General features: G+C 40.8%; 2 protein-coding genes across 4 annotated transcripts in view; one reads left to right on the forward strand and one right to left on the reverse strand.

Annotated features, from left to right (window-relative positions):
• Nucleotides 1-9,179, forward strand: part of RAB20 (RAB20, member RAS oncogene family) — a 35,653-nt gene extending 26,474 nt beyond the window's left edge. Inside the window, exon 2 of the mRNA XM_017817330.1 lies at nt 2,420-9,179. Coding sequence (XP_017672819.1) covers nt 2,420-2,940 — 521 coding nt within the window. The 3' untranslated portion in view covers nt 2,941-9,179. The remainder of the gene's footprint in view (nt 1-2,419) is intronic.
• Nucleotides 9,180-9,450: 271 nt separating this feature from the next.
• The window catches only part of COL4A2 (collagen type IV alpha 2 chain), a 145,771-nt gene continuing 127,732 nt past the window's right edge, over nt 9,451-27,489 (reverse strand). For 2 of the 3 annotated variants that reach the window (XM_017817329.1, XM_017817327.1), the window contains 16 exons: nt 26,104-26,229; nt 25,589-25,770; nt 24,070-24,133; nt 23,609-23,683; nt 22,884-22,991; nt 21,893-22,000; nt 20,586-20,657; nt 20,076-20,201; nt 18,527-18,643; nt 17,165-17,326; nt 16,931-17,029; nt 16,040-16,186; nt 15,288-15,404; nt 14,227-14,418; nt 13,655-13,941; nt 10,688-11,118 (listed from right to left, as the gene is read on the reverse strand). In XM_017817329.1, the coding sequence (XP_017672818.1) occupies nt 10,864-11,118; nt 13,655-13,941; nt 14,227-14,418; nt 15,288-15,404; nt 16,040-16,186; nt 16,931-17,029; nt 17,165-17,326; nt 18,527-18,643; nt 20,076-20,201; nt 20,586-20,657; nt 21,893-22,000; nt 22,884-22,991; nt 23,609-23,683; nt 24,070-24,133; nt 25,589-25,770; nt 26,104-26,229 (2,237 nt within the window). In that variant the 3' untranslated portion in view covers nt 10,688-10,863. Of the gene's footprint in view, nt 11,119-13,654; nt 13,942-14,226; nt 14,419-15,287; nt 15,405-16,039; nt 16,187-16,930; nt 17,030-17,164; nt 17,327-18,526; nt 18,644-20,075; nt 20,202-20,585; nt 20,658-21,892; nt 22,001-22,883; nt 22,992-23,608; nt 23,684-24,069; nt 24,134-25,588; nt 25,771-26,103; nt 26,230-27,489 lie in introns of all 3 variants that reach the window. The other variant, XM_017817326.1, reaches the window with a different exon arrangement.

The raw sequence follows: 27,489 nt of genomic DNA on the forward strand, positions 1-27,489 counted from the left end.
GAATTCCATAAAACAAATAATAGCATTGTTCTAGTACTTGGTTGTTGTAGCAAATGATTCTGGGGGCTAGATATTATGGTTTAGGCATCTGAAGTGGGAGAACAGAGGAGGATATATGTTCCATTGTGATTTCCAGACCACAGTATAATCAGGGTTCGGATGAAAACAAAATCAGTCATGGCACAAACTTTTACTGGAAAATTGGAGACATTTAAAGACTCAGTTGCAGTGCAACTTTAAACATGAGATTGGAGGAAAAATTGCTAAAGCACTGACCTTCTCCCTCCTCTGTATCTCAATCTCCCTTGCCCTTACCCAACATACCTAAACAAAGGCATAATTATTGGTTTGGTTTATTTTTTTACTACCTCCTTTTTTCCTACCTACCAGATCATTAAAGAATTTCTTTGGCTGGGGGAAAGCAAATCAGAAGTTACACAAAGTTGCACAGAAGCAGTTCTCCACTAACTTTGCCTAATGGTTTTCTGAATGCCATTCATTGAACTTTTGACCTCTGCAATGTCAAATAACACCCACTACCAATTATTCGCTTTGCAGGAAAGTATTTAAATTACATGCACGATTTTGATGTGAAATTCTCATTTTCTATGTGATGAGAAAGAGTAAATAGTTGTTCCTCAGTTACTTTCTCAGTATTAGGCCTGAATTTATAGACATCTATTTCTACTCTTTTTTTCAATCATTCACCAACCTGAGAGATCCCACAATTTTTCCTCATGCAAATGTTTCACATAATTCTGTGCATTCTCACCACCTTCCTTTTACACCTCTTTATAGTGAATTCTGCACCTTTCCAAATCTATTACTCTGGCTGTTACCAGAGTTTCACTGAGTGTTAAAGGTGAAGTGAGCTTTGGATTTCATGTTCTATCTTGACGTTTTCCAGTTTTGTTTTATGAATAATGATGAACATTTTGTCTCTCTTTTGGCACTTGTGGAGTAGAGTTCTGACATTTGTTGAAGGATTTATTGCAGTGATGATTATGTTCCCAGCTGAAGTAGATTCTGAGTTCCTTTCACAGTGTGCATGTTCATGTGCAGATGTGTTTTTTCAATATGTGCTGACCCACATTTTTCAGCATGAATTTCTTCTCCCTTTCCTATTCCACAGTCATTTACAAGGATTTCATGATATTGTAACTCATGGTGGTCAGTAGCTTTGTGCAGAAGATGAATGTAAGCAGGTGTCTTCCAGAATTTCTATAAACTGAGGTTCTGTGCAAAGAGATTGTATGACAAGAGTGTAGTTGCCTTTTTTTTCTCTCTTTTTTTTTTTGTTTGTTCATTCACACTTCTCTAGTGACCTAAGGCTGATGTTGATGACTGGTCGAAACCTAGTGTGTTTTATCTGTTTCTTGATTGGGTTTTGGGGTGTAAAGGGAACTACAGCATATTCTACATGTAGCAGGTATTGGGGGAAAGTAGCAGTTCTCAATGGTAACACAGTGTGTCTTCTGCCTTATTTCCCTTAGTCCCATTACAAATACTAAAGAACATTTTTACTTCCCAGAATTTAAAGAAGAGTCAGTTTTGTCTTCCAAGAAGTGAACTTGAAGGATACCATCAAGGCTTCATCAGAAGTGCTGGAAGATACTTGCTAAATGATGAGGAAGAAACGTTTTAGCTGTTGGTTATTGAGCGATGGCCAGGGCAGCTTAAAAGACAAATTACTTGTAGAATGTACTTAGAGTTTTCTATATTATGTGTGTTTGATACTGTAATAAAGTATGAATACTTGTGGTGGGACAGATGCATATCAATACTGGCTCTATACCCCCAACAAGAGTCTTTTCCTGTAAAGCCAATGTACCTGAGAACTGTGGGCATGTAGCAGTTACAGTTTAGTCTGATTAAATAGCTTACAAAATCCCTCAAAATCTAGAAGAAGTTGGTTACTGATTTTGATCCAGATTTCTGAACGGGATGTACTTGAAAATGTGTACTGAATTTATAGAAGTAATAAATTCTAGCAGAATTTGAAGCAGTACACTTCTGTTTATAAATGGTTAAATAGGTGCATGGGCCATCTGTGAGCCCAAGCAGAGTAGCAGTTAATATGACATAAGTCAACTAGTATGCAATTTAATAAAAAAAAAACCAACTAGTTCTTTTTGCTTTCACCTAGTGTGAATCCTGTGTGAGCTTGATTGCTCACTTGTCTTTCCAGACTCCCTGCTCTTAGATTGAGCAAGTGGTGTGTAGAGTTATTCTGTGGCACTGCTCCTCTCTTAAGGAAAAGCAGAAGGAAAAACCTGAAAATGCTACAAATAACACATTTTTACCTTCACTGTTTCGCACAGGGTTTTGAAATTGGCTTAAAATTCCTTAAACTCTTTTACTTGGTTAATAATGTGGCTTCCAGCACACTAACTTTTTGTTGTGTTTAAACCTTTGCCAGGACGGGAGCAGTTCCATGGCCTTGGGTCTATGTACTGCAGAGGAGCAGCTGCTGTGATCCTCACGTACGATGTGAACAGCTTCCAAAGCCTGACAGAGCTGGAAGAAAGATTCTTGGCACTGACAGACAGTGCAAGTGCTGACTGCATTTTTGCTATTGTTGGAAATAAAGTTGACCTCAGTGATGACTGTACTTTACCACCAGATGAAAATAGAGCTGAGAAGTCTGTTGCCAGCTGTGGCTCGAAGGTGCGAAAACAAGTCCGTGCAGAGGATGCGATTGCGCTCTACAAAAAGATACTGAAATACAAAATGCTAGATGAGAAGGATGTTCCAGCAGCTGAGAAAATGTGTTTTGAGACCAGTGCAAAAACAGGATACAAGGTGGACTACCTCTTTGAAACTGTGTTTGAGATGGTAGTCCCAATAATTGCACGGCAGAAAGCTGAGGGGCCACCGCAAACTGTAGACATCACGGACTACAAGCCAGCAAAAAGGACAAAATCAGGTTGTTGTGCCTGACCCGTTTACGTGACGTAAGAAAAGGGGAGGGATTGTTCACTCCAGCAAAATGAGGAGTAAGAAGTGCTTGCAGCTCACCAGAAAGGAAAAGTCAAAACATAAATAAATAGACTAAAATGGTGTATCCAAAAAGAAACCAAAACCAACCCAACAAAAAAATCTTCTGACCGTTAAAAGCTTCTGGGAAGCTCTCTGTATAAAAATGGGAATGCAAGTGAAATTATGGAGTAAGACTTGCCAGTTTCTATGGGCTCTGAAGACAAATGGTGTGTTAGTACAATTGGTAGTGACAATCATTTGGACAGTTTTGAAGGAGTCTGACTTTTAGTGACTTGTCATTTCATGTTGCATATAAATGATCTGTTTGTGTACTCTTGACAACTTCCATATAATTATCATTTTTTCCCCTTATGATTCTAACTTTGGAAGATTGAACACATGGTACTTTTTTATTCTTAAGATTAAAAATAGAAAATCCAGGTATAATTTATATTTGTAGCTAATAAGTCAATTACAGTCTTTTTATGTCAGACATGACAGTGTACAATTCAGAAACTGAACTATTAAAATCACTGTGGATCTGTACGATTCATTTGGAGACTTTATTAATGGCAATTCTCCTTCCATAGTGGCCTTCCATGTATTAACAAGCAGCATCACAGCTCTTGCTGCTCTAATTGCGATTTGCAGGAGGAAGTTTTTTTGGTTCATTTTTGTCTTGTGTTTCTTTTTAATGTAGATAGCAAAGTGTTTTTTGGGAAAGAAAGCAGCCTATTTTGTCTGCATTTTTGTAAAGACCTCTTTCTAGTGCCTGTAGGTATACCTGTGAGTACCTGTGTTCTATCTCCCTTCCCACTCCTTTTAAAGCTGCAGAGCTGCAGCTTTGATTTTTATCAGCTATGCATGACATTACTACCTGGAGTAGTAATTACCTCTGCCTGGAGGGAAGTGAAGACGGGTGTGTTCTGATGTGAAACTAATGCAGGGAAGACAAACTCTCTTTTGAGGAGTAAAAAGCGTGTGAAGGAGCAATAATGAGGTACATGGTTTCTCTCCTGACTGCAGTAAAAAGGAGGGGCTTAATACAGCTCCTACAGCTCTTGGCTACAAAGAATGCATGCAGTGATCCAGGAGCTATGACTAGAGTGAAGAACTTCTAGTCTTTAAACACAGACACCCCCCCCCCAAAAAAAAAACCCCTACTCGTCCCAAACAATAAACCTCAAAGATGCAGGTTGCGGATTTTCAGTTCTTCAGTTTCTTGTGGATTCTTTCACCTTCCTTTGAATGCTTCTGGTGTAATTTTCTAAAAGTAAAGGGTTAGTTGTCTTATGCTTTGTCACTGCCTTTCTCTGTCCCACCCAAATCACAGTTAGTGCATGGGGAGACAATTCCTAAATGAATAATGAGTTAAATTATTACTAAGTATATTTAAGGCATTTTTTTTCCCAAAAGTACATCCTCTTGAGCAAATTGCTGCAGAGTAGTAGCTTTATTTTCTGCTCTCAAGTTAATTCACAGTACACATGTAGTGGGGAAGAAAAGCTCGAGAGAAAAAACACTGAACATTAAATAATAGAATCATAGAATAATTTGGGTTGGAAGGAACCTTAAAACATAATCTAGTCCAATCCTCCATGCATTGTACAGGGATGTCTTCAACTCAATCAGGTTGCTCAGAGCTCTGTCCAATCTAAACTTGAATGTTTCCAGGGGTGGGGCATCTACTACCTCTCTGGACATCCTGTTCCAACATTTTACCACCATCACTGCAAAAAAAAAAAAAAAAGTCTTCCTTATATCTAGTCTGCATCTACGCTCTCATGGTTTAAAATCATTGTCCCTTTTCCTATTGCTGCAGGCACTGCTAAAGGATGTCATATTTTGGGTTTGCAGTTTAATACCTACCAGTCTGTCAGAGACTGGACAGCATCTGAGCTGTGGTATATAAAAATGAGTACAATTAGAAACCTTTTAGCTATTAACAAAATTCTAGGGACAGTATCTAGTCTTCCCTCAGGACAGGAAAAAGGCAAGCAGGCCACAACCTCAGTCTTGTCTGTGACCAAAATGATCTGTTGACACGCCTGTGAGAGATTCAGCACTGGCTTTGCTGCCTCTGTTGATGTCTGAACCTGCAGCACGTACTGATTAGAAGGTCAGGCTTTTTGGGAGATGCTTTATTCATATCAGATCTTAAGGAATTCCTACAGTATTTCTAAAAGCTCCAACTTGGGTGTTTTTACCAAAAGAGATGACACAGGAACCAGTCTTGTGTGCTGTGCTTTTGCCCTTAGAGCTACACTTGTCTGGCATGATGTTGTGGCTTTTCATTGTTGTTGGCTATTGTTCTCGAGAAATGTCTGGGTTATGATGGGTTGTCACTCTACCAACCTGTGAGATCGTGGGGTTGCACAGTTACACTTGGGAAATTGCATAATACATGGGAGCTATTGATGAGAGTTCAGGAGGAGATCTGGATTGCTCAGTGTGCATGCTAGCCCTGTTTCTTTATCACTTTCCGAATCAGATTCTGCCTTCAAGAAAAACTTGAAAGATTCTGGAATTTGATGTAGGATGTTTGGAGTTTTTTTTAAATGTACTAGTAATTTAAACTGATATAGCTGAGCTCCATTTTTACAGCCCAGTGTTGATGCTCTATCTGCTGCAGTGGTGCCTATGCATGTCTGCAAGCATTATTAGAGAGCACAGTTCAACCCTCAACACTGAAATTGCACAGAATGTTTTTTTCTGTTTAGTGGTGCTGAGGGGTTTTTTTTGTGGTTTTGTTGTTTATTTTGGGTTTGTTTTTTGTTTTAAGAGCATAGAGAAGCAATGCAATATGGCCTGTATCCTAACATGAATTCATTAATTTCCATGTTGCTTCTGCAGATAGATCCTGATATCCCGGCGCTACTAAAGACATCTTTTTGCCCCTCTTCCCTCACCTTCCATCTTACATAATTTTACTGAAATAATTAATCATCACCTACTGATGGGGAAGAGCAGTGAAGGTGCAGGGTAGGGACTGGCAGCACAAGAACTGTGCAGAAGCACACTTGTTCTAACTCTTGTTGCCTTAACAGCCACACAGCCTAGCAGCTGATGTAGCACAGCAGCTGTGGGCTGGGCCACTAGTCATGCTGGGCCAGCACTGAGAGCGGCTGTGCCATGCACTGGTTCAATGCCAGCACTTCTGCACCCCGCTGGCTGCAGCACATTTTTCTCCATCACTGTGAGGTCGCTTTCCCCATTAATAACCTCGCTGCGTGGCCTGGAGCTGGGCATGTGGTGGTGCTGCTGAAGCCAAGGGAAACCCTCCCTGCAAGGAGAAGCGAAGGCGGGTGAAGGCATGGACCAGGGACTCTGCCTATCCTGCCTTGGAGGGGAAACTCATTTTACAAATGTTGATTTTCCCCCCCTCTCTCTCCCTGTTGTATCTGGTGATTGGATAGGAAATGTTATTTTTGGCAATGCTGAGTGAATGTAAGCTATAGGCCTGCCTGTGCCTGAGGTGATGGCTGAGCCAGGCTGTGACCCATGGGGGAGGGAGGGATGGTAGGGTGAACGAGTCAGGATCTGTGCCAGGCTAGTTGGGACATATCCATTCTGCTTCCTGCCCCTCATGGGTACTGATGGTGCAAGACCGAGGTTGTCATTGGCCCTTGACAACCCCAACAAGGCTTCAAGTCTTGTGGGGGCCACAAAAGGAGCCAGAAGTTCCTCAGTGCCCAAAGGACTGGCAGAGCTGCTGAGCTGCCTGCTTTGGCTTAGTCACCTTCTTGCCCACATCACAGTGGGAAAGCACCCCTGCCTGTTTTTGCTTCTCTGCTCGCAGGTCATAGGGAGCAGTGATGTTACTTCTTCCCCTTGTCCAGTATGTCTTGCACCACTGTGCGCTGCGTAGCTGTGGGACCAGACCCCCACTCACCATCAGTGGGGGGAGGTGGCCACCTCTGGGGGGGCTGCTGGTCCCTATGCAGTTACAGGGGCAGATTCTGCCTGCACTGGGGCACTGTTGGCACATTGGCAGTGACCCCTCAGCTTCTCCTCTGGCAGCAATCTGACACCTTCCGTGTCAAGGTCCTGTTTACTGCTTGCTGTTTCCTGATTTTCTATTTCTGGCAGCCATGGACAAGCCCAGTCATGTACAGTGTGAACAAGTTCGGCTGATATGTTTGATACACTCTGAGGAAATAATTGGTGTCAACTCACATCGCTATGTTGACTTCACTATATCTGTATTGATGTACTATTACCTACAGAAGCAGAATATAATCTCATTTACCTTCTCCAGGATCAGGACCACATTACAGTTCAGCATGTTTTCAAACAGGAAAGTGTAGGAAGCAAATGGGATACTTTGTAGCAAAAGATTTGGTCAAACGGAGGCAAACCACTTTTGTTTTATACATCCTAGGCTGGAGCACTGTAGTTCAGTAAAAGACTGTTTTGTTTTGCTGTATCTGAGTTTTTCCTATATAAGAATGTTTTAACCTCCTGAAAGTGGGTTCTAGAATCACAGAATTGTGCAATGGTTTGGAAGGGAATTTAAAGATCATCTCCTTCCAACCCACTGACCCACTTCCAATAGACCAGATTGCTCAGAACCCCATCCAGCCTGGCCTTGAACACTTCCAGGGATGGGGCATACACAACTTCTCTGGGCAACCTGTTCCAGTGTCTCACCACCCTCACAGTAACAAATGCCCTCCTTCTGTCTAATCTAAATCAACCCTCTTTCAGTTAGAAACTGCTGCCCCTTGGTTTGTTCTTACAGGTCTTGGTAAAAGGTCACTCTCTACATTGCTTATAAGCCCCCTTTAGACACTGGAAAGCTGATATAAGGTCTCCCTGAAGCCTTCTCTCCTTCAGCTAAACAACCCCAGTTCTCTCAGACTGTCTTCATAAGAGAGGAAGTAAACTTGCAGCTAAGAGGTAGTTTGAGTCAGTTCCCCTCCATGCAGTGCTCCAGATTAGCTCACAAAGTGAAATGCTCCGTCTGCTGTGAGTATTCCACGTGTTTGTGTGCACAAGCTTCCTCCTCAAAGAAGTGATTGCGCAGGCTTTGGAGAAACACAGATGTGAGTACCCAGCACATGACATACACAAAGTACAGAAGTTCAAGCCTGCTTGGCACCTTGGGGGGTTTTGTAGTTGGTTTGGTTTTTCCCGCACCATGATGGTGTGTTCAACTCAGTGCTGTGCTGGTACCGCTCTGATCAAACTTAAGAACAGCCTACATGAGCCAGAGAAAATGGAGAGGCAAAGCAACTGTTGGTGGAAGACCTACCTGCTGAAGTTTTAAGTACAAAAAAAGTCAGCTTCATAGGAAGATTACCAAACATATTAGCTACGAAAATCCAAATAGTTTACTGTTGACATAATTGGTTTTTATAGATTTGTACAGCCTCCACTTGAATTCTCTTAAAACACTGAATGTGCTGCACTGCCAGAGTTGCATGCTGTACAACCCACAAGTGATAGTTGTGTGATCATCCCACAACCACTGATGCCTAGCAACAACCTGGAAGTTGCCTATTCTTGGGTATTTGTTACTGCCATGTGTAATTTAAAAGAATTGGCAAATGTGGAATAGATTTAGCTTATGTTGACTGCAATATTTTCAGTTCTAAATGTTTTATTTAGCTTAAACAAATAACAGTGTCATAAGTTTGTTTAGGGGCTGCCTTTCAGAGAGACAATATGGCCAGACAGCTCATTTCAAGCTCAGGTAATCTGTTTATAGACGTATCTAATTATATGTTTAGGTCAGACAGTGTGCTAAGTACCAGAATGGAGCCTATAAGAAACCTGGATAGAGATATTTTACAAAGGCATGTAGTGACAGAACAAGGGGGAATGCCTTCTAAGTGAAAGTGAGCAGGTCTAGATTAGATAGTAGGCAAAAAATTCTTTGCTATGAAGGTGATGAGGCACTGGAATACATTGGCCTGAGAAGTTGTGGATGCTCCCAACGTGTATTTAGCATCAGGTTGGATTCGGCTCTGAGCAACCTGGTCTAGTGGAAGGTGTCCCTGTCCACGGCAGCGGTGTTGGAACTAATTGATCTTTATGGTCCCTTCCAACCCAAAACATCCTATGATTCTGTGATTTTAGGAACTTTAACTTAATTTATACTTTATATTTTTTGTGGAGGTAACACATGTCAAGTTTGGTAAATGTTGGTTTCTTGAACATTGTAGAGCATGAATAATAGGTTGTTTTACTTTGCAACATCACAATTTATTGGCTTAAATTGTTTTAAGAACACATGAAATGCTATTTCAGTTATTCAGCTTAAACAAGCAATTTTAGACACAAATCTTCCCTACTGGATCTTTTTAAGTGTCATGAAATAAACAGGTGTATTCCTGGTTGAAGAGTTTGAGTTTCAGTGGGAGGAGCTTTCTGGGAGTGCTTTTCTAACTCCTTGGGTGCAAACAAAGTAATTTAACAGAGCAGCCCATATGGAAAATAACAGTTAACAAAACAGAAATCATCAACAAATAAGTGTAGAAAAACCCCCGGTTTTATTTATGATACAGTGAGGATGGAATGTAATTATAAAAGCCAAGAAGCACCTGAAGCAGGAGCGAGGTGAGCTATTAAAAATCAACTGTCATTGCTATAAAAGTCTCTTCTTCCCCTTCAAATTAAACATTCAGGTAGATAACCAGATTATGCAAATAAGAATTTTTCAGCTGATCCTTTTTTTTCCCACTCTCTTGCAGTGGTGACAGACAATTTTGGGTTAAATTGCTTCTTTCCACAGAAGGAAAGAGCTAGCCATTCTGTCATTTATCAAGCCTTTACTATGGGAAATGATGGTGCCAAATAAATGCTTTGTTTCCTTCATTTTTGCTTTTGCAAGGATGGCTGTGTGCAAATTGGGATGGTGGTCATCCCATTGCCACATGTCCCCAGCTGCCAGGACAGCATGCCTTCAGACAGCCAGCTGGCAGGTCTGCAAGTTCTGTGTTGAAGGTCATGTGGCACCAAGCAATGCACTCTCCTGCAGAACCCACCCTATGTGCAATAGCTGCTCCAACAGCAAGTGGCTAAAATCGTTTTGTGATGAGTGGCTTGATTTCAGAGGGGAAAAGCTGAAATGAAAAAACCAATTGGTGCTGCTGCTGTGTGGGTGGTGTGACACAGATGAAATGTCCACAGCACCCTTTGGCCTGGGGTATGTCTAGAAAAAAGTCATCAAGCATATAAAATAAAATGCTGATCTTCATCCTAGAGACTCCTAACCAAATAGGAAGAGTTGCATTTTGTGGTTACTGTTTCTGGGAGGCCTGTGGGCTTCTCTGCTATTGGCAATGGTTAAGTGCTAAAGCATGGTGAGGCTTGAAAAAAACCAAAAAAATGTTTTGTGTGTGTTTGAAATGCCCAAGCATAAAATACTAAAATTAAAGTTAGGTTTCAATGCTGGACATAAGCATTTTGGATCACAGTGTTTTCATTATTTTGCAAGGGTTTAGTACTTCGATCACCCTGTGTTAATTTAGGGAACTGCAGCTGTTAGTTTTCACTGCTGTGACAAATGCAGTAAATAGAAAGATACATATATTCTGTTAAAGTAAATGTGGTGGGTATCTGTCCAAGGTAACCATTTATTATTGAAGTTTTTTTGGTGTTTCAAAGCTGTGAGTATTTCTATCGTTTGGCAAATGATGTAATGTTAGACTAGCAAAAAGTGTGTATATATACTGCATAGTAGGAGAACACAGCGCTAGATCTGTGTGTTAGACTTAATCTGCTTTTACAGACAATTAAAAAGATTTGTTTCCATTCAGCTGTTGAGGTAATAAGTTAAAAAAAGCACCAACATGATCTATTTAGTTGTCTAACCATCACAGAAGGCTCCACTGTATAAGAACTACATGATAAGGTGGTTCCTTATACTGTGAAAGTCTTCTATAAGTTTTTCATGCAGACTTGACATCTGCTGATATGGCTTCGGATGAGTCCTGCCTTGAGTGTGTCTGCTGAGGGCTTGCTTTGGAAGGGTTGGTCGATCGTAGTGAGCCAGAAGCTGTATTTGTTTGCAAAGTAGTGACAGGTTCCGCGGGCACCGTTGCATTCGATGAAGGGAGTCGCTCTGAAATCTTCCAGGCAGCTCCCAGGAGAAACCAGTGACTGTCCTCCACCTTCATCACCAGCAGCAGTGTGCTAAAGGAGACAAGGAAGGCAGCATTCAGAGTGCAACCCCAGGCAATGCTGTCATAAATTCACATGTGTGAAAAGAGAAAAACCACTAGAATTTCTTCTAATTCTTATCTCCAAAGCAGAAAGTCAGCCAGTCCTGCAGTTTTGTAAGGGTTTGGCTATGCTACAACTATATAAAGGAGCTAGCTCAGATGCTGATGCCACTTTAAAATCTTCTTTCCTATAGTTAAAATTTTCACTGTTGGAAGTCTTAAAATTGGAGAATCATTGGGAAGGGCTGACTGGAGGTCACTTCAGCCAGTCCCCTCCTCAAAGCAGGGTCTACACCGAAGTTGCCCTCAGTCGCTCCAGGGAGCTGTTCAGTTGTTAATACCTCCAAGGATGGACTTCCCACAACTTCTCTGGGCAACTTGTTCCTCTGTTTTATTACCCTCACTAAGAAGAACTTTCCACCATATATCTAACTTGAATTCCCCAGGTTATAAAGCCTGTCTTACTCTGCATCGCACATGAGGAGCACCGTGGAAACAAAGTTATCTTCTATGCAGATAACTAGTTCCCTCTATGACATGGTTTTTGACAGCAAATTACACCAAAATCGTGCATCTTTACATCACTCAACTGTTACCTTTGACAGATACTATGATAAGGCACTGAATGTTACTTTTCTTCTGTCAAAGACATTGCTAACAAAATGGGCATTTTCTCTGTCCCTTTAAGGAGCTGTACAGCTGTATTTTTAAGTGATGCCATTCTCTGTTAGAAACTGAAACAATCTACAATATAAAAGAAAGAAGCTGGAAAATAGAGTTCTTAAATAGTTTTGTAAATGTTGGGAGAAATCTGGGCACATCCAATAGATTTGCCTGCCTGTGTTTTAATAAACACCATACTATGAAAGTGCAAGCTGCAACTGCCTTGGTTTACGCTGCAAGAGGTCCACTGTTTTAGACAAATAACAGAAATGGCCACCTTTTAGCTGAATAAAGGACTGATCTCTGGCTGGTGTCACATAGTGCTGAGGTTTAGATGGTTGTGGTTTTTAAAAAAACCCCACAAAGCAACAACTCCCTCCTTCCCAAAGGCCGCCACCTAGCACGGGCAGGAATCCATGCTGACTGATACTGTACCTTACTCAGGGGAATGAGGTGACACATTTAAGCCAAGGAATTAAAACAATATGTACTCTGAGATAACCACAAGTGTGCTGTACTTCTTTCACAGTTGCCTGAGAAGCAAAAATGTGTACACCAAACACTTCATTTGTTCCAAAAGCCAGCTGGGAAAATGTGAATTCTTCTCACTGTGTGTTCCATAGTGCTGACAGACTTTGTCCTGGCAAAAACTTATTGCTAGAGTGACAACTTTGCTCTTAAAAATGCTCAGTGTTTACACAAGGTTTTGCAAACATTTAATTAATCCTTGGAATTCTCACGAAGTAACTATGAGATTGGTATCAGGGCTTTTTATAGAAGCAAAAGAAAGGTCAAACTTAGGTCAATCAAAAATTTGACCTGCTCTCCAAAACTGGGGGGTATATTTTCTGTAAGTAATTTCAGATTTCCCTTTTACCTTATTTTCTGAAAAATTTAAGTTTTTGGCTTTGGACATACAAATGGTTTGTGGGTAAGATTGACTGTTGTTCTTTTATGATGTCTTCTGCCACAGAAATCTTATTTTTCTCCCAACAGCCCAGAATTCAGCCCAGTCTTCAATGAGTTAACAACGTGGGCACACTGTTGCAGGTTTTGACTTTTGTGTACATCAAGCAAATCAGAAAAACTAGTGTCTGTTAGATTGTTCACTGACATTCTAGCTGCTCTTTACCACAGGCAGTGTTAAACCCTCCAGTGCTCAAATGATCCCTCTGTATGGTCTTGCAAGAAATGCAGGTCAGGCCCTTCAGCAGGTCATCTGCTGCACACCTAGCACTAAGTTCTTCTGTAACATCCCACTTCTGAATTACAAGATAACAAGCTCTCGGAGATCCTATAAAGCCAAGCTCTTATTGCCATTACAGATACAACACGGAAGCTTGATTTTAAAAACAACCAGAGACTGTCTCTCTTTCCAGACTCAGTGAAAGACTTTGGCTTCTAAATCTTCAACCAAACACCTATGATTTTTAAGTTTCAGAAAGAAGGGGAAAAGTTGTTGTTTTTTTTATTTTCTAGATCAAATCCTTAACAGTGATAAGTAACTCTTAATCTTTAGCTGTGAAAATGCTTCATAGGCTATTGTTGCACCTCAGTGCAACTTAATTTGTTAATTCACAGCTTTATTCTGCTCTGAAGCTCTATATTGTACAAAAAGTAAGGTCTCCATATGCTATGCTGAGAAGAGACCATTTTTTCTGAAATTCACAGAAATTTTGTTTTTCCTCTTTGGTTCGTGAAAACTAGTTTTGTAGTTCCCTGGTTCCCCAGTATGATGCATGGTTTTGATCTTGCTGGCTTTAAAGTGGAGCAGCCTTCCTAGTATCTAAGACTCAAATATAAAACCTAGTGCCACACAAAATGTGACACTGAAGATCAAATACCATAAGGAAGGAATATCCGATCCACAAACTGCGCCAGCCCTCAGGACAGTGAGGAATAGAAGCTTCTTGGCTATGGACAGCGATTGCCACAGCTGGGGCCTCACAAACTGAGCAGCGACTGATATATGGCTTAATCTCATCTTCTGCCACAGGCATCATTGGAAGAGGTGCTGTAGTTGAGAGCCAGTAGGATTTATCATTTCGACTTGCATAATAACAAATATCCCCAGGGTTACAGTAGAGGAATGGCATAGTACTAAAACGAGACAAACACGAGCCAGCCAACCCTGTTAAAAAAAAAGAAGAAAAAAGACCAATCATTCTCACAAGGACAATACACATTTTCAGTTTTCTGCTCTTTCCCAAGCACCTGCCAGTAAAACCCTGTGGTCCAGAATGTTTTGCTGGCTTTACAGGTTCCCTGGAACAACACTAATGACTTTCAGGAGTTCTCTCAGGGGCACTCTATGAAGCCATGAAGTTTTTATCTTCTCATTTTGATGTTTCCTAAGCCTGTTTGCTGAAGTCCCAGTTTTGGAATTGAGGCTGCTACCAGCAATATCTGTACATACCTAGATCCTGGTTGTGTGCTTTCTCTTGTCCTTCAAAATACAGCAGGCTGTATCCACTCCAGAGTTTGTTCATGCCAACTGGGCACATTGGCTCTTGATCAGACTGGCTGTGCTTCACCAGCAGGTAGCCCATGCTAACACTGCGACCCGGCATGCCTGGTGGCCCGGGGCTACCAGGGCGGCCTGGCTGACCTTAGAACAGGGGGTAAAAGAAAGAATACCGCTTAGTTGGTGCTCCCACAAATGATCTGATGATAGCTGATATTCCAGCTAAGCTGCTGATGAATAAAGCTTAATTGTATGATGCCTCTTCCTATGGTAAAGTTATTGTTAAAGGAGCTGCAGTTCTAGCATTACAGCAGCAGCTGTTTTTGAACTGGATCAGGCTCCCTGGTTTCTAAGATGATGTCAGAGCTAGGGAAAGTCACAAATAAAATTCTGATTAATTTGAGCATACTTAGTACAATACAGATAAGCATATTTTTCCTTTAAAATGTTTTCTTACTCCAAGATTAACCAATGGTTTTTGAATTGCTTGCATTAGATTCATTCACTTGAAACTATGCTCCGCAAATACCTTTTTCTCTATGTACTTAGCTAATTAAGATAGTAATAGTTCTGCTCTTTGATTTGACAAGGACACAGGTATTTCTTTTACAAATACATTCCCTTAAACTTCATCTGTCCAAATATCACCTACCTAGCCATTCATTTCCACGAATGTAACTCTTAGTAAAACACTACACTGAAAATACTTAAAGAGAATATAAAAATACACTCAGATCAAAACAAACTCACGAGTGATTAGACATCTACATCTATCAAAATTTATTCTGAAAATATTGCTTTAAGATAACTGTTAAAGGTTGTCCCTTGTGAAGTATCTATGACAGAAACTTCACAATCTGCTCCTCTCCCTCTCTCTCTCTCTCTCTCTCTCTCTCTCTCTCTCTCTCTCTCTCTTCCCCTCCTCTTCTCTCCTTCCAGTGACCTAGTAACTACAGAGCAATTTATTGCAGTGAAATGGGAAAAGGGAAGAAGTGTCATGTGATACCTCTTACCTTCAAATCCCACTGGACCCTGAAATCCTGTTCCTCCTTGTTCACCTCTGGAGCCGGGAGGAGCTGGAATACCACCCCTGCCTTGGAGTCCTGGCTCTCCAGGTGAACCTCTGAAACCTTGCACAACAATGGTTGTAAGCACAGTGACTGCAGAGATTATCAACATGCTACCCACTTTGTTAACATGCACTTATGTACGTTTGGTCCCATCTGCCAAGTTTACTAATTTACACTAAAGGCAAGATCTTATCATGCTTGCTCAGGCAAAAAAAGCACTAACTTCACTGGAAAAGCTTGCTGGGATCAAGAAAGACTACATGAACCCCACAACCCTATTCCTTCACTCTTGGTACCATTCATCTCTGATGAGGCTCATAGCAAGAGGTGCAGTGCATTGGGTCCACACATCACTAACACTACATAATTCCCTGGGCTGACAGCATGCCCACAATGATGTGCAGATTTACACCCAAGATGTTCAGTCTTGATTTGAGCAAGATCCATATCTGATGTTGCTTTGGCTATGTGAGCATTGCCGAAGTTTTCTCCCATTTTGCTTATATTCTGAATGTTTGGTTATTTTTTGAATGCTAAGAGGAGGAGGAAAGCCAAAGCCCCAGCTTGAGTCAGTTGACTCTCCTTTCTGAAGAATTCCTCACAGAATTTTAAGTAGAAGAGAGTCAAAGCATTACTCTGGTGGCCTCACTCTGCTCAGGGGAACTGAGCTTTCAGTCTGAGTGTGCAATTCCTACCTGGATCCCCTGGTGGACCCCGAGGTCCCATATCTCCTGGGCTTCCAGGAGGTCCTATATTTCCACGGGGACCTGGTGAACCTTGCTCAGCAACCAGCCTTGGAGGAAGAGGGGGCAGCCCAGGAGAGCCTGGAGGTCCCTGGAAGCCTGTGATTAGAAGCAAGATGAGATAGTTTGATTAAAAGAAAAACCCAACTATCCTGTATTTTTCCTTTATGTGCTTTCATCCACAAATATGTTGCTCTCACATAGCTGCATATGTATGAGAGGGACTATTGTCTGCAACTCACCACTTTGGGTATAGCAGCTATATTATATTGGTTGACTGTGTGTGAGTATGGGATCTCCAAGATGAAACCATCTCCAAGTACGTGATAATCTCCAAGAGATTGTTTTCTCTTGGACAGTATACAGATAAGCAGAAGGAAATGAATGATGCTACTGCTCCTTCACTTATGACATAGGGTGCTGGGAAGTTCCACCCAAACAGCCAACAGCTCTCTGAAGTGCAGCACCATCTTTTGGTGGGCTTCAAGAGACAGAAATACATGATGGAGTGAAGGATTTTAAAGGTCTTTCTATATGTTCAGTATGTCTACTCTGGAGGGTTTGTTTAGATCAGAAATTCTTCTCTTTTTTTTTAACCCTGAAAGTGTCTCTGATTTTGGAGTTGGCACCTCATACAAATTAAATTCATAATGGCAAAAAATTGTTTTTTCATGTTAAATTCAGGCATCTGTCCACTGGAATTTGCCAGGATTCACACAGTCATGGAGGATGGAGAGGACTCTGGAGGTCACCCAGCCCAACCTCCTGCTCAAAGCAGGGCCAGTTTGATCAGCTGCAAAAATGAGTGGTTAAGAAAGGAGTCACATATCTGACTGTACTTACCAGTTACTCCTCTATCCCCCTTGGGTCCAATAGGTCCTAAATCACCCGGAAATCCTACGGTGCCCATAAAGCCAATGACACCTTGTTCACCCTTACGACCTTTAATGCAAAATGACAGGTGGCATTATTGCATTTTAACACAGATCCAGTGAGTGCAAAAGTCAAGGTAATTAAGCTGCTGTAGCATAGGGGGCTCCCCTGCTCCCAGCCAAGATCAGCATTTCCCATCCTTACCTTTTGGTCCAGGGAATCCAGGAGTGCCAGGTCTCCCTGCTAATCCAGGATCACCTCTGCTTCCCTTTGGGCCAATTTCTCCGATCATACCTATTTGTCCACTTTCTCCTTTGCTTCCTGGTGGAGCAGGCATTCCAGGTTGCCCCTGTGGTCCTGGATAGCCTGTTTAGAGGATATATGGTTTGTAATCTGCTTATACTTAAAACCTGTGCACAGAGGAAAATAACAGAACTATCTAACTGTATCCCACCAGGTTTTATTTCCTTAATTTCAGCAGGGAACAAATGTTTAGCTCCCTAATAGACTGATTCAGCACTCCTGTTCCTGCTCTCAGGCTGGCATACCCTTCTTCACCAGTGGCAGAGAAATAAGAACATGAAGGTCCCACAAAACACAGTGTCAATTCAAGCCAGATTTCAGCATCAGTGTGGTGCCTGCTGCGGTACAGTCTACAATGAGCTATTCCTTCCTCCAGCAAATGCTTCACTTCACTGTATGCCTCCTCGCTTCATCCTAAATTCTCCAAGTAACTAGAGAGAAATTAGAGAGCAGTGAGTACCTGACTCAGTGCCAGGTGGTAAATAAGCCAAAGACTTACTGTTCCATGTATCTTAGTGCTTCAGTTGAACATCTGGAACCAAGTAAGTACTTCATGCTGTCTTGGGAAATATGGGAACAGCTTCTTTTTCTAGAATTTCATATTGCCTGAGGCTAAACCTGACAGGTCTCTCTTCAGTTACCTCTGCTTCTTATAAGACATTTGGACCTTGTTTCTAAGGAGATAGTGACTTACTAACTACGGTTTTAAGTGGGGAACTCTCGTGCTGCCTGTCGAAGTTGGATCACGTGTGGATACGAATGCTATGTGTGAGAGAGGCAGGCTCATATCAGGGACTTTTAGAGGGAAGAGCTAATGCTTCCCAGTGTGACTTAGCTTGCATGGTCATTTCACATAGGAGAATTCTGTAAATTATTAAGAAAATATTCTACAGACTTGTAAGTCTGCCATGGACCTTAGATTTCAAAGTAGTAGATTAGTATAAGGCTTCTGAAAATTTTTAAGAGAATTCTGGATTATTAAATCTGCTATTTGCATGAAAATCAAACCCATCAGGACAATCTGGAGGAACTGCCTTTTGCTTTCAAGAGGTCTGTTCCTATTATCTTATGTACCATTAGTTCTGTCCAACAATTATTCATACACTTTAATGTTGTATTTAATAGGACTGTTTTAATTAATCGAGACAGAAATAACAATGACTACTGTTGCTAACCCAGTACTTAATCTCCTATTGTAGTCTGAGAGCACAACCTTGTACTTAATATTTTATTGTTGTTTGAGGGGAACAAGGCATGAATTACCTGGCACTCCATCTAGACCTGGGGAGCCTTTATCACCAGGATATCCTGATATATTTGAAATCCCAGGAGGCCCTGGAAATCCTTCCTGCCCAGGAATACCAAACGGTCCAGGGACTCCTGAAAGAAAGAGAAGAAATAGTCTGTACTGCAAGGAAAAATGTACAATTGCAATTAAAAGGACTCACTTTAGACTAAGTATAAAGAATGTGATTTTCAAAATGGAAAAAATATACAGTTCCCACTGATTTTTGTTTTATTTCTTTCAGATGACGTTGTGGAAGTTGTGGAAGTTTTTATTTAAAAAACCAAATACTAGTTTTGTGCTAAAGCTCTCTAGATAGCTAATTACATCTTACTGTGTGGAATGCTAATAATCTTGTGTCTGCTGGGTAACATATTATTTCAATATAGGAAGTACTCAAAATACCCTAGGTATACTGCAGCAGGTAAGAAAGCAGCTTTGTTCTTCGGTGCCTGCAGAGTCAGGGTTCACAAACACTTAGCATTTTTGGGGGTCAGTTAAAACAGAAAGTTTGAATCCAAGAAGTTCTCTACAGATCAAAAAATTGTTAAATGGCCAAAAATCTGACCCACCAATAATAGATATTTCTTTTAAGTAGATTTGTCAGGAAGCCAAAAGACCCCTTTTGTTTATTAATTTTAATGAAAATAATAATATTTAATTGTGACAAACGATGTACCTTACCTGAATGAGGTAAGCTGTTTCTTCCAATGCTTGATAATAAACCTCTGAATGGTGTTTGAGATGGCACAGCATGTTAGTAACAATAAAGTGTAACACAAGAGAATAGGAATGAGCCATTGAACCAAGCAGGAAAAGGCAGTAAAGTTTTATATCCATATCATTTCTTAATCCTTTCAGAGCCAAAACGTTGGAAAAATTAAAAAAAAAAAACCAAACAAAACCAAAAAACCGTAATTAGTTATTTGTTTGCAACATCAGTCTGGTGGCTTCTTGATGGAAGAGAACCAGGTGGTGACCCCTACTGAGGTACGTGCAGCCTGTTACAGCTCGGTGGGTTAGAGCTAGAAGGATGTACTGTTACACTACACGAGGGGTGATGGTGCCAGCAAAGCACTGTTCGTGGGAACAGAGCCCCGAGGTGTCAGCAGCACAATGGCACACTGATGGACAGTGAAGCTTTCAGGAGAAAGGTAAGCACTGACAGATTTGCAACAAAAAGAAAGAACAAAAAGTCATAGTGTTTGTGTAACTGGAATCTGATTAAAAATATTTTGAGACCTGATGGCTGAGAGTAGACTCTGGCATTTGCAGCTTGTTGAGCTCAGTGGGTGCTACAAGATGCTGCTACCATTGGGAAGGACCCAGACTGGCCAGCACTGGGGAATACACATTGCTGCTTCTCAGCAAGGGCTGGCTGAGCTGCAACACAAACTCCAAACAGTGACCTCCCTGACTTCGGGAGTTCTCCTATACAACTGTCTACACTCTACTGCATTTTGTGACATCTCCAACACCCATAGCTGAAACAAATAGTAAGTGGATCCCATTCTCAGGAATACAAACCTGGAACACCTCTGTCTCCCTTCTGGCCTGGAGGTCCTCGGCTGCCTTCCACTCTGCTTGGCTCTCCCGCTTCTCCTTTGTCCCCCACTGCACCTGGGAAACCTGCAGAGCCGTACCCATCTGGACCTGTTGTGAAGTTGTTCAAAATTAAGAGGAAAGCTGAAATGTTTCTGCATGTAGCAACGCATCAGCATGCTAACACACATGGATAGACCATATGGATTTACAAAATACATGAGTCATTTAATGGCTCATGGAAAAAAAAAGGCTCATAAGGGAAAAAAAAAAGCCTTGAGGCCTGTACTTTACGAGAGGAAAAAAGTTATGATTTGAAGTTGTGTTCTAATTCATCTGTGGGGCAGCACATTGTGTATGACTTTGCTTGCCTGAATCTACACTGGGCTTTGGAGGGCACAGTTAAGAAAGTCACATTACAAAGATCTCACTAATCAAACTTGCAGCCAACACGATGCTGTGCCTATGAACAGGCAGACTAAGAGTCTCACTTACCTGGTGATCCTGGTAAGCCCTTAGTGCCTGGTAAACCATGTAGTCCACTGATTCCTCTTAAGCCAGGCAAGCCTGTTTTAAAATAATGTTCATTATTATCATAATAGTTTCTATGAGTTTGTATAAATTCCTAGGCAAAATATTCAAATGCTTGAATAAATAATATTCTGTATTAAAATCTGGTGTATTATATGCAAATTAATTAATTACAGTACACTTTTTATGAAATACATCATACCATGGTTTTGTGATTGGCAAATTCTGTTATTATCCAACAAACTCATTGCTCTGGAGGTGTTTCTTAAAATATCTCTGATCTGTCTGGTAGCATGCCATTAGTTCCAGTCTTGCTGCCACAGTTTTTTTAATACCTATTTAGTTTTCCAAAATCCTCAAACCAAGACAATTAAGGCATAATTGTAGGCTCTAAATGTGGTTATAATAAAGCTGTCTTCAGAAGAAATTCATTGTGTCATTTAAAAAACCCCAACAAAACCCTAACAAAATGTCTAATAGCTGCTGTTACTGTTGTTTACAGGTAAATTTTATTCCGTCTATTTGTACCTGTCAAAATGGTAAGCAATATGTTTAAACTACACATGTATCTCTAGTCAGTGGCTAGAACTCTGGAGGACAATTCAATATCAGAAAAATAAGTAGCTGTTCTCTCTCTTCACTGTCTATATGGGCAGCCTTCATAACTATATTAGCTTAGCTTTGATGCAGATTCAGATAAAAGAATAAAAGCAGGGTAATTTCTGGCTGTAAGGCAGAAAAAAAATCTGCTAACTTAATATATTAAGGAATTAAGTAGCAACTGATGAGATTCTGTATCCTGTGATACAAACAGCTTCATTTTAAACTATCACCTGCATTTTGATAGCACAATTTTGTCTAAGCTGTAAGTCATTTATTCTTGAAAACAGATATTGGATCAATTCAGTTTTTGGTGATGATTAAGACAAGTATGTTGCTTTTTATCTAATGCCACATTAGATATTCTCATCTTGTATATCACTACCCTTGCTGCATTTCAAATAATGTTTTTTTGTTTCTTGATAATTTTCCTCGTTGAAGGAGGTCATCAGCAGTTAAAGTGAACTGAGAAGACACCAGAAGCCTTAAATCAGAAAGCAACTACATGTGTCTTTGCTAATGCCCCTGGACTTTATGAGGAATAAATATTTAGTAGAGGAAACTGCGACATGGAACTGCAAAAGGCCCCCTTTCTTCTTCTTCTTCACACCAATGAAACAATAGCAAGTGCTTACACTGAAACAATTGAATAGCTGAAGCTGCATGAATACCTGCTTGTCCTGGTAAGCCAGGCCAGCCGGGAGTTCCCTTTTCACCTTGAAATCCAGGCGTCCCAGGGCTTCCTTGCTGCCCTGGCGGGCCAACCAGTCCTGGCAAACCTGTGTGACAATAATGAATCATTGCTTATGAGTGTCCTTAAAACCAGTGGCCCAAAACACAGACTTGTGCTACCTTTATTCTCCCAGGCAGCAAAATACTTTCCCTTCCTAATGCCAATGATACTGCACTGCTCATCCAACTGGAAGAAAACTAAAGAGAGCAAAGGTAGGAGAGACAAACTATAAAAGAATAATTCATTACAATGGGCTTCTCCTGTTAAAATGATAACTTGACTTCTATTGCCAGTCACAATAAGTAATTTCATCTCTGTGCACCTCAGTTTCCACTTCTGCTACACCTGTTTTGCATTTCTGACTGGAAAGCTGATCAGACAAGGACTGTTTCCCAGTCTTGGCTGGAGTTTCGAAGCCCTCTATGAGTAATATGGCGAGCAACTGTTCTGAAAGAATATTTCCGTGGTCCTCCTGCAATAAGACATTTTCTGAAGCCCCAAGTGTATGATCCAGCCACAGGTGAACCTGATTTGGTTTCTCTTGCACAGCTGGCCCGTGAGCCTGGCTCACAGGCTCTATAACTGTGTCCTGGGGGATATTGACTTCATTTATAGAAGAAAAGATCATTGAAAAGCTCACTTCTTTACAGTGTTGTGACAATATTAGAATACCTGAGTATGCCAGCAATACAACACTTGACTGGACACATAGTTGGTATAAAAAAGGAAAAACTGGTATGAAGCAGAGTTAGGCTTTTGACATCTCCTCTTAAATTCTACTGTGAATTCCACATCCTTGCCACTGCTCTTCACCAACCAAATGATCAACATGTTAAAAACCTTAATGATTTTCTTTCAAGGCAACTAGTTTTTTTTCTTTCTCTTCTTAAACTGTTATATTCTTTTGAGTGTTAAAAAGAATATTTTACCTTCCTGTCCCACAGAACCAGGGTCACCCTGTGTGCCCTTGAGGCCTTCAATGCCAGGGAAACCAGGATCTCCACCTTCACCTTTTTGTCCCACGCCTCCTCTTATGCCTGGAAAACCACAAAACCAGTATATTATTTTAATAATCTCTATATGATCCTAAGCTAACAAGCATAATGTGAACTTGGCTACTGAATGGGTACTGGTTTTGCCACATAAAGACATTCTTCTCATCATGGTAGTTGCATAATCTGGAAGAATGAATAGTCATCTGGCCAAACCATCATGAAATTTGTTTTTAAAAGTACTCCCCGAATTATATGGAATGTGACACTGATGTTCAAGTGTTATGCATGTGCAGGGAAATTTTAATACATTACCTAACCAACCCAACCAAAAATATACCAGATTTTGCTATCTCATCTTCCATAATCATGGAAGATGATTCATGGAATCATATTGCTCCTTTTATCATCAATGGCAAAAAATTTTATAGAAATGTTTACTGTAGCTGCATGTGATGTTTACTATTATAACTATACTTTCAGTTGAAGAGGTGAATGTAGCACATACTCATTTCAATAAAGAAAAGATGAACCTCTCCAGGACTGTCACTGACACAAGTTCAAGAGCCACCAAAAGCCCATGGTAAGCTCCTCCTCCCTTCCTCTGTGGACTTTAGTATGTGAAAAGAAATACATCTAGAGAGCAACTGTGAAATTAATACCTGTTAAGCCTGGCACACCAACTTCCCCTTTAAGGCCTGGCATTCCTGGTAAGTTTATAGTATCTCCCCGATCACCTATTTCAAGCAAAAATGAACACATGAGCAGTAAGGCTTTAATTTAAACACTATGTCCTTTTGTTTTGAAGGAATTGCAACTTCTGAGGCAAAATTCAGCAATTATTATCTTTCTAGAATACAAAAGGAATAAGTTAAAGAAGGTAAAAAACGTTTCTAGAACAGCCTCCCTCCCTGCCATGGATGGATTTATCCATGGACAGTACAGGTTGCATGAAATTAACAGTATTAACCTTTTCATAGCCTCCCACATCTTCAATAACATTCTGTAAGACTGTATGAAGACTCTTTAAGATTTGAGATCCACTAAGACACTTCAGAATTTACTGTCAAGTATTTGATGGGTAATGAATACAAACAGCACTCAGATAAGAGAACAAACTCACCTATTTCTCCATGTGAGCCAGGAGTACCAAAATGGCCTGAAATTCCTGGAATACCCTTTTCTCCCTATCATATGATTGAAAAAAGGTATCAGTTAACAAGACTGAGGATTTATTCAACCCTCCAAGCAGCAGAGTTTGGAAATATTAAAAAAAAACCCAAACAACTATTACATTTACCATTTTTGAGTTTCTATAGTACTTTATAGAGCTGCAGGTCAGTTAAGATAGACCAGTACAAACCAAAGGACAAGTTATGTTTGCAAAGACTTAAGTTTGAAATTGAGGATATCCTATTATGTATATATAGAAGTGAGTCCTTATGCTGGTTTTGGCTGGGGCAGAGTAAATTTTCTTCATAGTAGCTAGTATGGGGCTGTGTTTTGGATTTGTGCTAGCAAGTGTTGATAACATAGGGATGTTTTAGCTATTGCTGAACAGTGCTTACACAGGGTCAAGACCTTTTTTGCTTCTCACCCCACCCCGCCAGAGAGCAGGCTGGGGGTGCATAAGGAGTTGGGAGGGGACATAGCCAAGACAGCTGATCTCAAATGACCCAAGGGTTAATATCCCACACCACTTGGTGTCATGCTCAGCATGTAAGTCTAGGGGGATGGTGGAATGAGGGACTGGTTGGGCATCAGCCAGCTGGTGGTGAGCAATTGTTTTCATTTGTATCACTTGTCTTTCCTGGGTTTTATTTATCTCTCATTGCTATTTTCCTCTTCATTATTATTACTGTTGTTATTATTATTATTATTTATTGTTACTATATTTTATTTCAATTATTAAAGTTCTTATCTCAATCCACAGGTTTTCTTGCTTTTACCCTTCCAATTCTCTTCTCCCCATCCTGCTGGGGGTATAGGGGATAATTGAGCAAGTGGCTGTGTGGGGCTTAGTTTCTGGCTGGGGTTAAACTGTAACAGTCCTGCAGTCCTTGGTTAGAAAAAAGTCTTATTGAAACCTAAGGGCAGAGTTACCTGAACAAGGAATACAGTTTTTGTCACTCTTAAATGATATTTGTGAGTCAACTGCAAGGCCTTTTCTAAGTGTTTATTTCTTCCAGTGTAATTTATTTTGTGGTCAAAGTGAATAATAGTGAATTACCCTCTAGAAGCTAAGATTTTTAGACTCTTCTACTGATAGATGAGTGGCACTGAGTAATTTTTGCCAGTAATGTCATCAGTTCTGGGAGAAAGAAAAGTAAGGCCGGCATTGAGAATAATTTTTACCAACAGCAGCAGCAATAGGACCAAGGACCTAGAAGGAACCATCTGGGTCCTCATTTGCAAAAAGATGGTACATGAAATTAGCATGTTTCACAATGAGAAAAGAAATTACTCTGCTTAATGAATGTTGGAGGGATCAAGCAAAAATATTTGATCTATCTATTCGATGATTATTGCATTATTATCTTTGGACTGTAGTTGTTCAGCACAATTTCAAGGGGTGAATGCTACTTAGACAAACTGAATGCCAGCATGAGGACACCCTTATTCCCTCATGGTCATGAACTCACTCTGACTCCTGTGCTGCCAGGGAAGCCTCTGATGCCAGGAGAGCCAGCAGGACCAGGATACCCTTTCAGACCTGTCAGCCCTTTCACGCCAATATCCCCTTTCACACCAGCCACGTAGCTGGGATGCCCAGGGGACCCTGGGGTTCCTGTCTTTCCAGGAAGACCTGGCATTCCCTTGCTACCTGCAGGTGGGGAAGAAGAAAAATAAATAAGGGAAGACTCACATGTAGTTGCTTGTGTGTAAGTTTTCCTGCAAGCAGCCTTCTTGAAACATGGCACCATGATGTGCTACACAATGCAGCACACACACACACATGACATCATCCCTCAAAGCTTTCCTCAGAGGTGACTGTGAAATGCAGCTGGAAGCTCAGTTTTGGTATCAGTGATTTTGCTGGGGGGGGGGTCTATAACATTATGGTACAATGAGCAGGGAATATTTAGTATGGTAGCCGAGAAAAGGCACCGATTGATAGTCCTGAATATGCTTGCTTCGTTTTGCTGTGACCACTGACCTTTTAAGCCAAAGAATCCCTTCGTGCCCCTTTCTCCAACATCTCCTTTTTCACCTTTAACTTCCATCATCATGCTGGGCATGAGTTTTGGGGGTTCTCCTGGGGGGCCTTGATCCCCACGGTCACCTAAAGGGTAAAAAAACCAACCATGTTACAATAAGCTAGTCAGCAGCACTGTGTTAGAAAAAGTGAACAGAAGAGTGAATTAGGAAAAAGGAATAATCACAGAATATGCTGAGTTGGAAGGGACCCACAAGGATCATTGAGTCCAACTCCTAGCCCTGTGCGGGACCATTCCCAGGAATAACACCATGTACAAGCTACGGAAAATCCACTTGCATAAAAAGTAATCCATGTCAATATATGTCAGTGGAACAGTCACACTTAAGAAAACATGAAAACTGAGTTAAACTTTTGTGCATACAATCCTGGGGAGAAGGAACCAGACTCCTCTGTGATAGATAATTTAGCTCTCAGCAGATCAGTTAGGAATCATGTGTTTATAAAGAAACGCAAAATTATGGTTTATAAAAAAACCCAAAAAGCACACTGGAGAAAGCATAGAAAAGTGAAAGGGAAATTCTCAGTCAAAAAGCCTTGGGCAAAAGAAAGTGTTTGGATTTGTTACCAGTCACTGTTCATTTTCTTGACTTTATGGCTACTGGTAACATCTGTAAATGTCTTGAAGAAAGGACCCACATAGACTGTATGACTATCTTTAGTTCTTCATGGAGTACAGAGACAGGCCAGTAACCCACACTTGTCTCCTATGACTATGCACTATGTATTTCTTCACCAAGAAGTATATTTGCACTTCTCTTCGCAGAGGCTGCTTTCACACTTGCTTCTTGCTGAGACCTTATCTGAGTGTCTGAGATCACTGTTCTGCAAACTCTGAACTGCAGATGACTGGGTTTTTTTTAAATACCAGTCTTAGGGTCCCTAGAAAGAACATTTTGGCCTTGAGGCAAAACATTTATATAAAGATAATTGTATGCAAAGAAGAGAGGACTGAGTTACAGTGTTCATTTCACTGGTGATGATATCAACTGATATGTTTGTGACTTTTAACTATTTAATTGCTTTGTTTTCTGAATATTTCAGTGCCTTTACAGTGCAACTGGAGCAAAATCCAAGTATTTTCCCCAAAACACTTTACACTTCCCAGGAAAAGGCTTTGTTGACTTCTGCACATGCCCAGAGGTGCCACTATCTGAGTTCAGATGAATAATGATATGTCTGTCTTTAACCTTAATGTAGAGATTCACAGAGAAGTAACCTTTCCCTGAGCCAAAAATCCAGGCCTCTTGGCCAGAGGCCCATGTGTGAAATAGTTAGAGGAATGTCTGAGCTAAATTTACCATGTGAAAAATGCATCTTCTTTAT

This window comes from Lepidothrix coronata, unplaced genomic scaffold (assembly GCF_001604755.1).
Source record: "Lepidothrix coronata isolate B3197 unplaced genomic scaffold, Lepidothrix_coronata-1.0 Scaffold60, whole genome shotgun sequence".
NCBI classification, from domain to species: domain Eukaryota; kingdom Metazoa; phylum Chordata; class Aves; order Passeriformes; family Pipridae; genus Lepidothrix; species Lepidothrix coronata.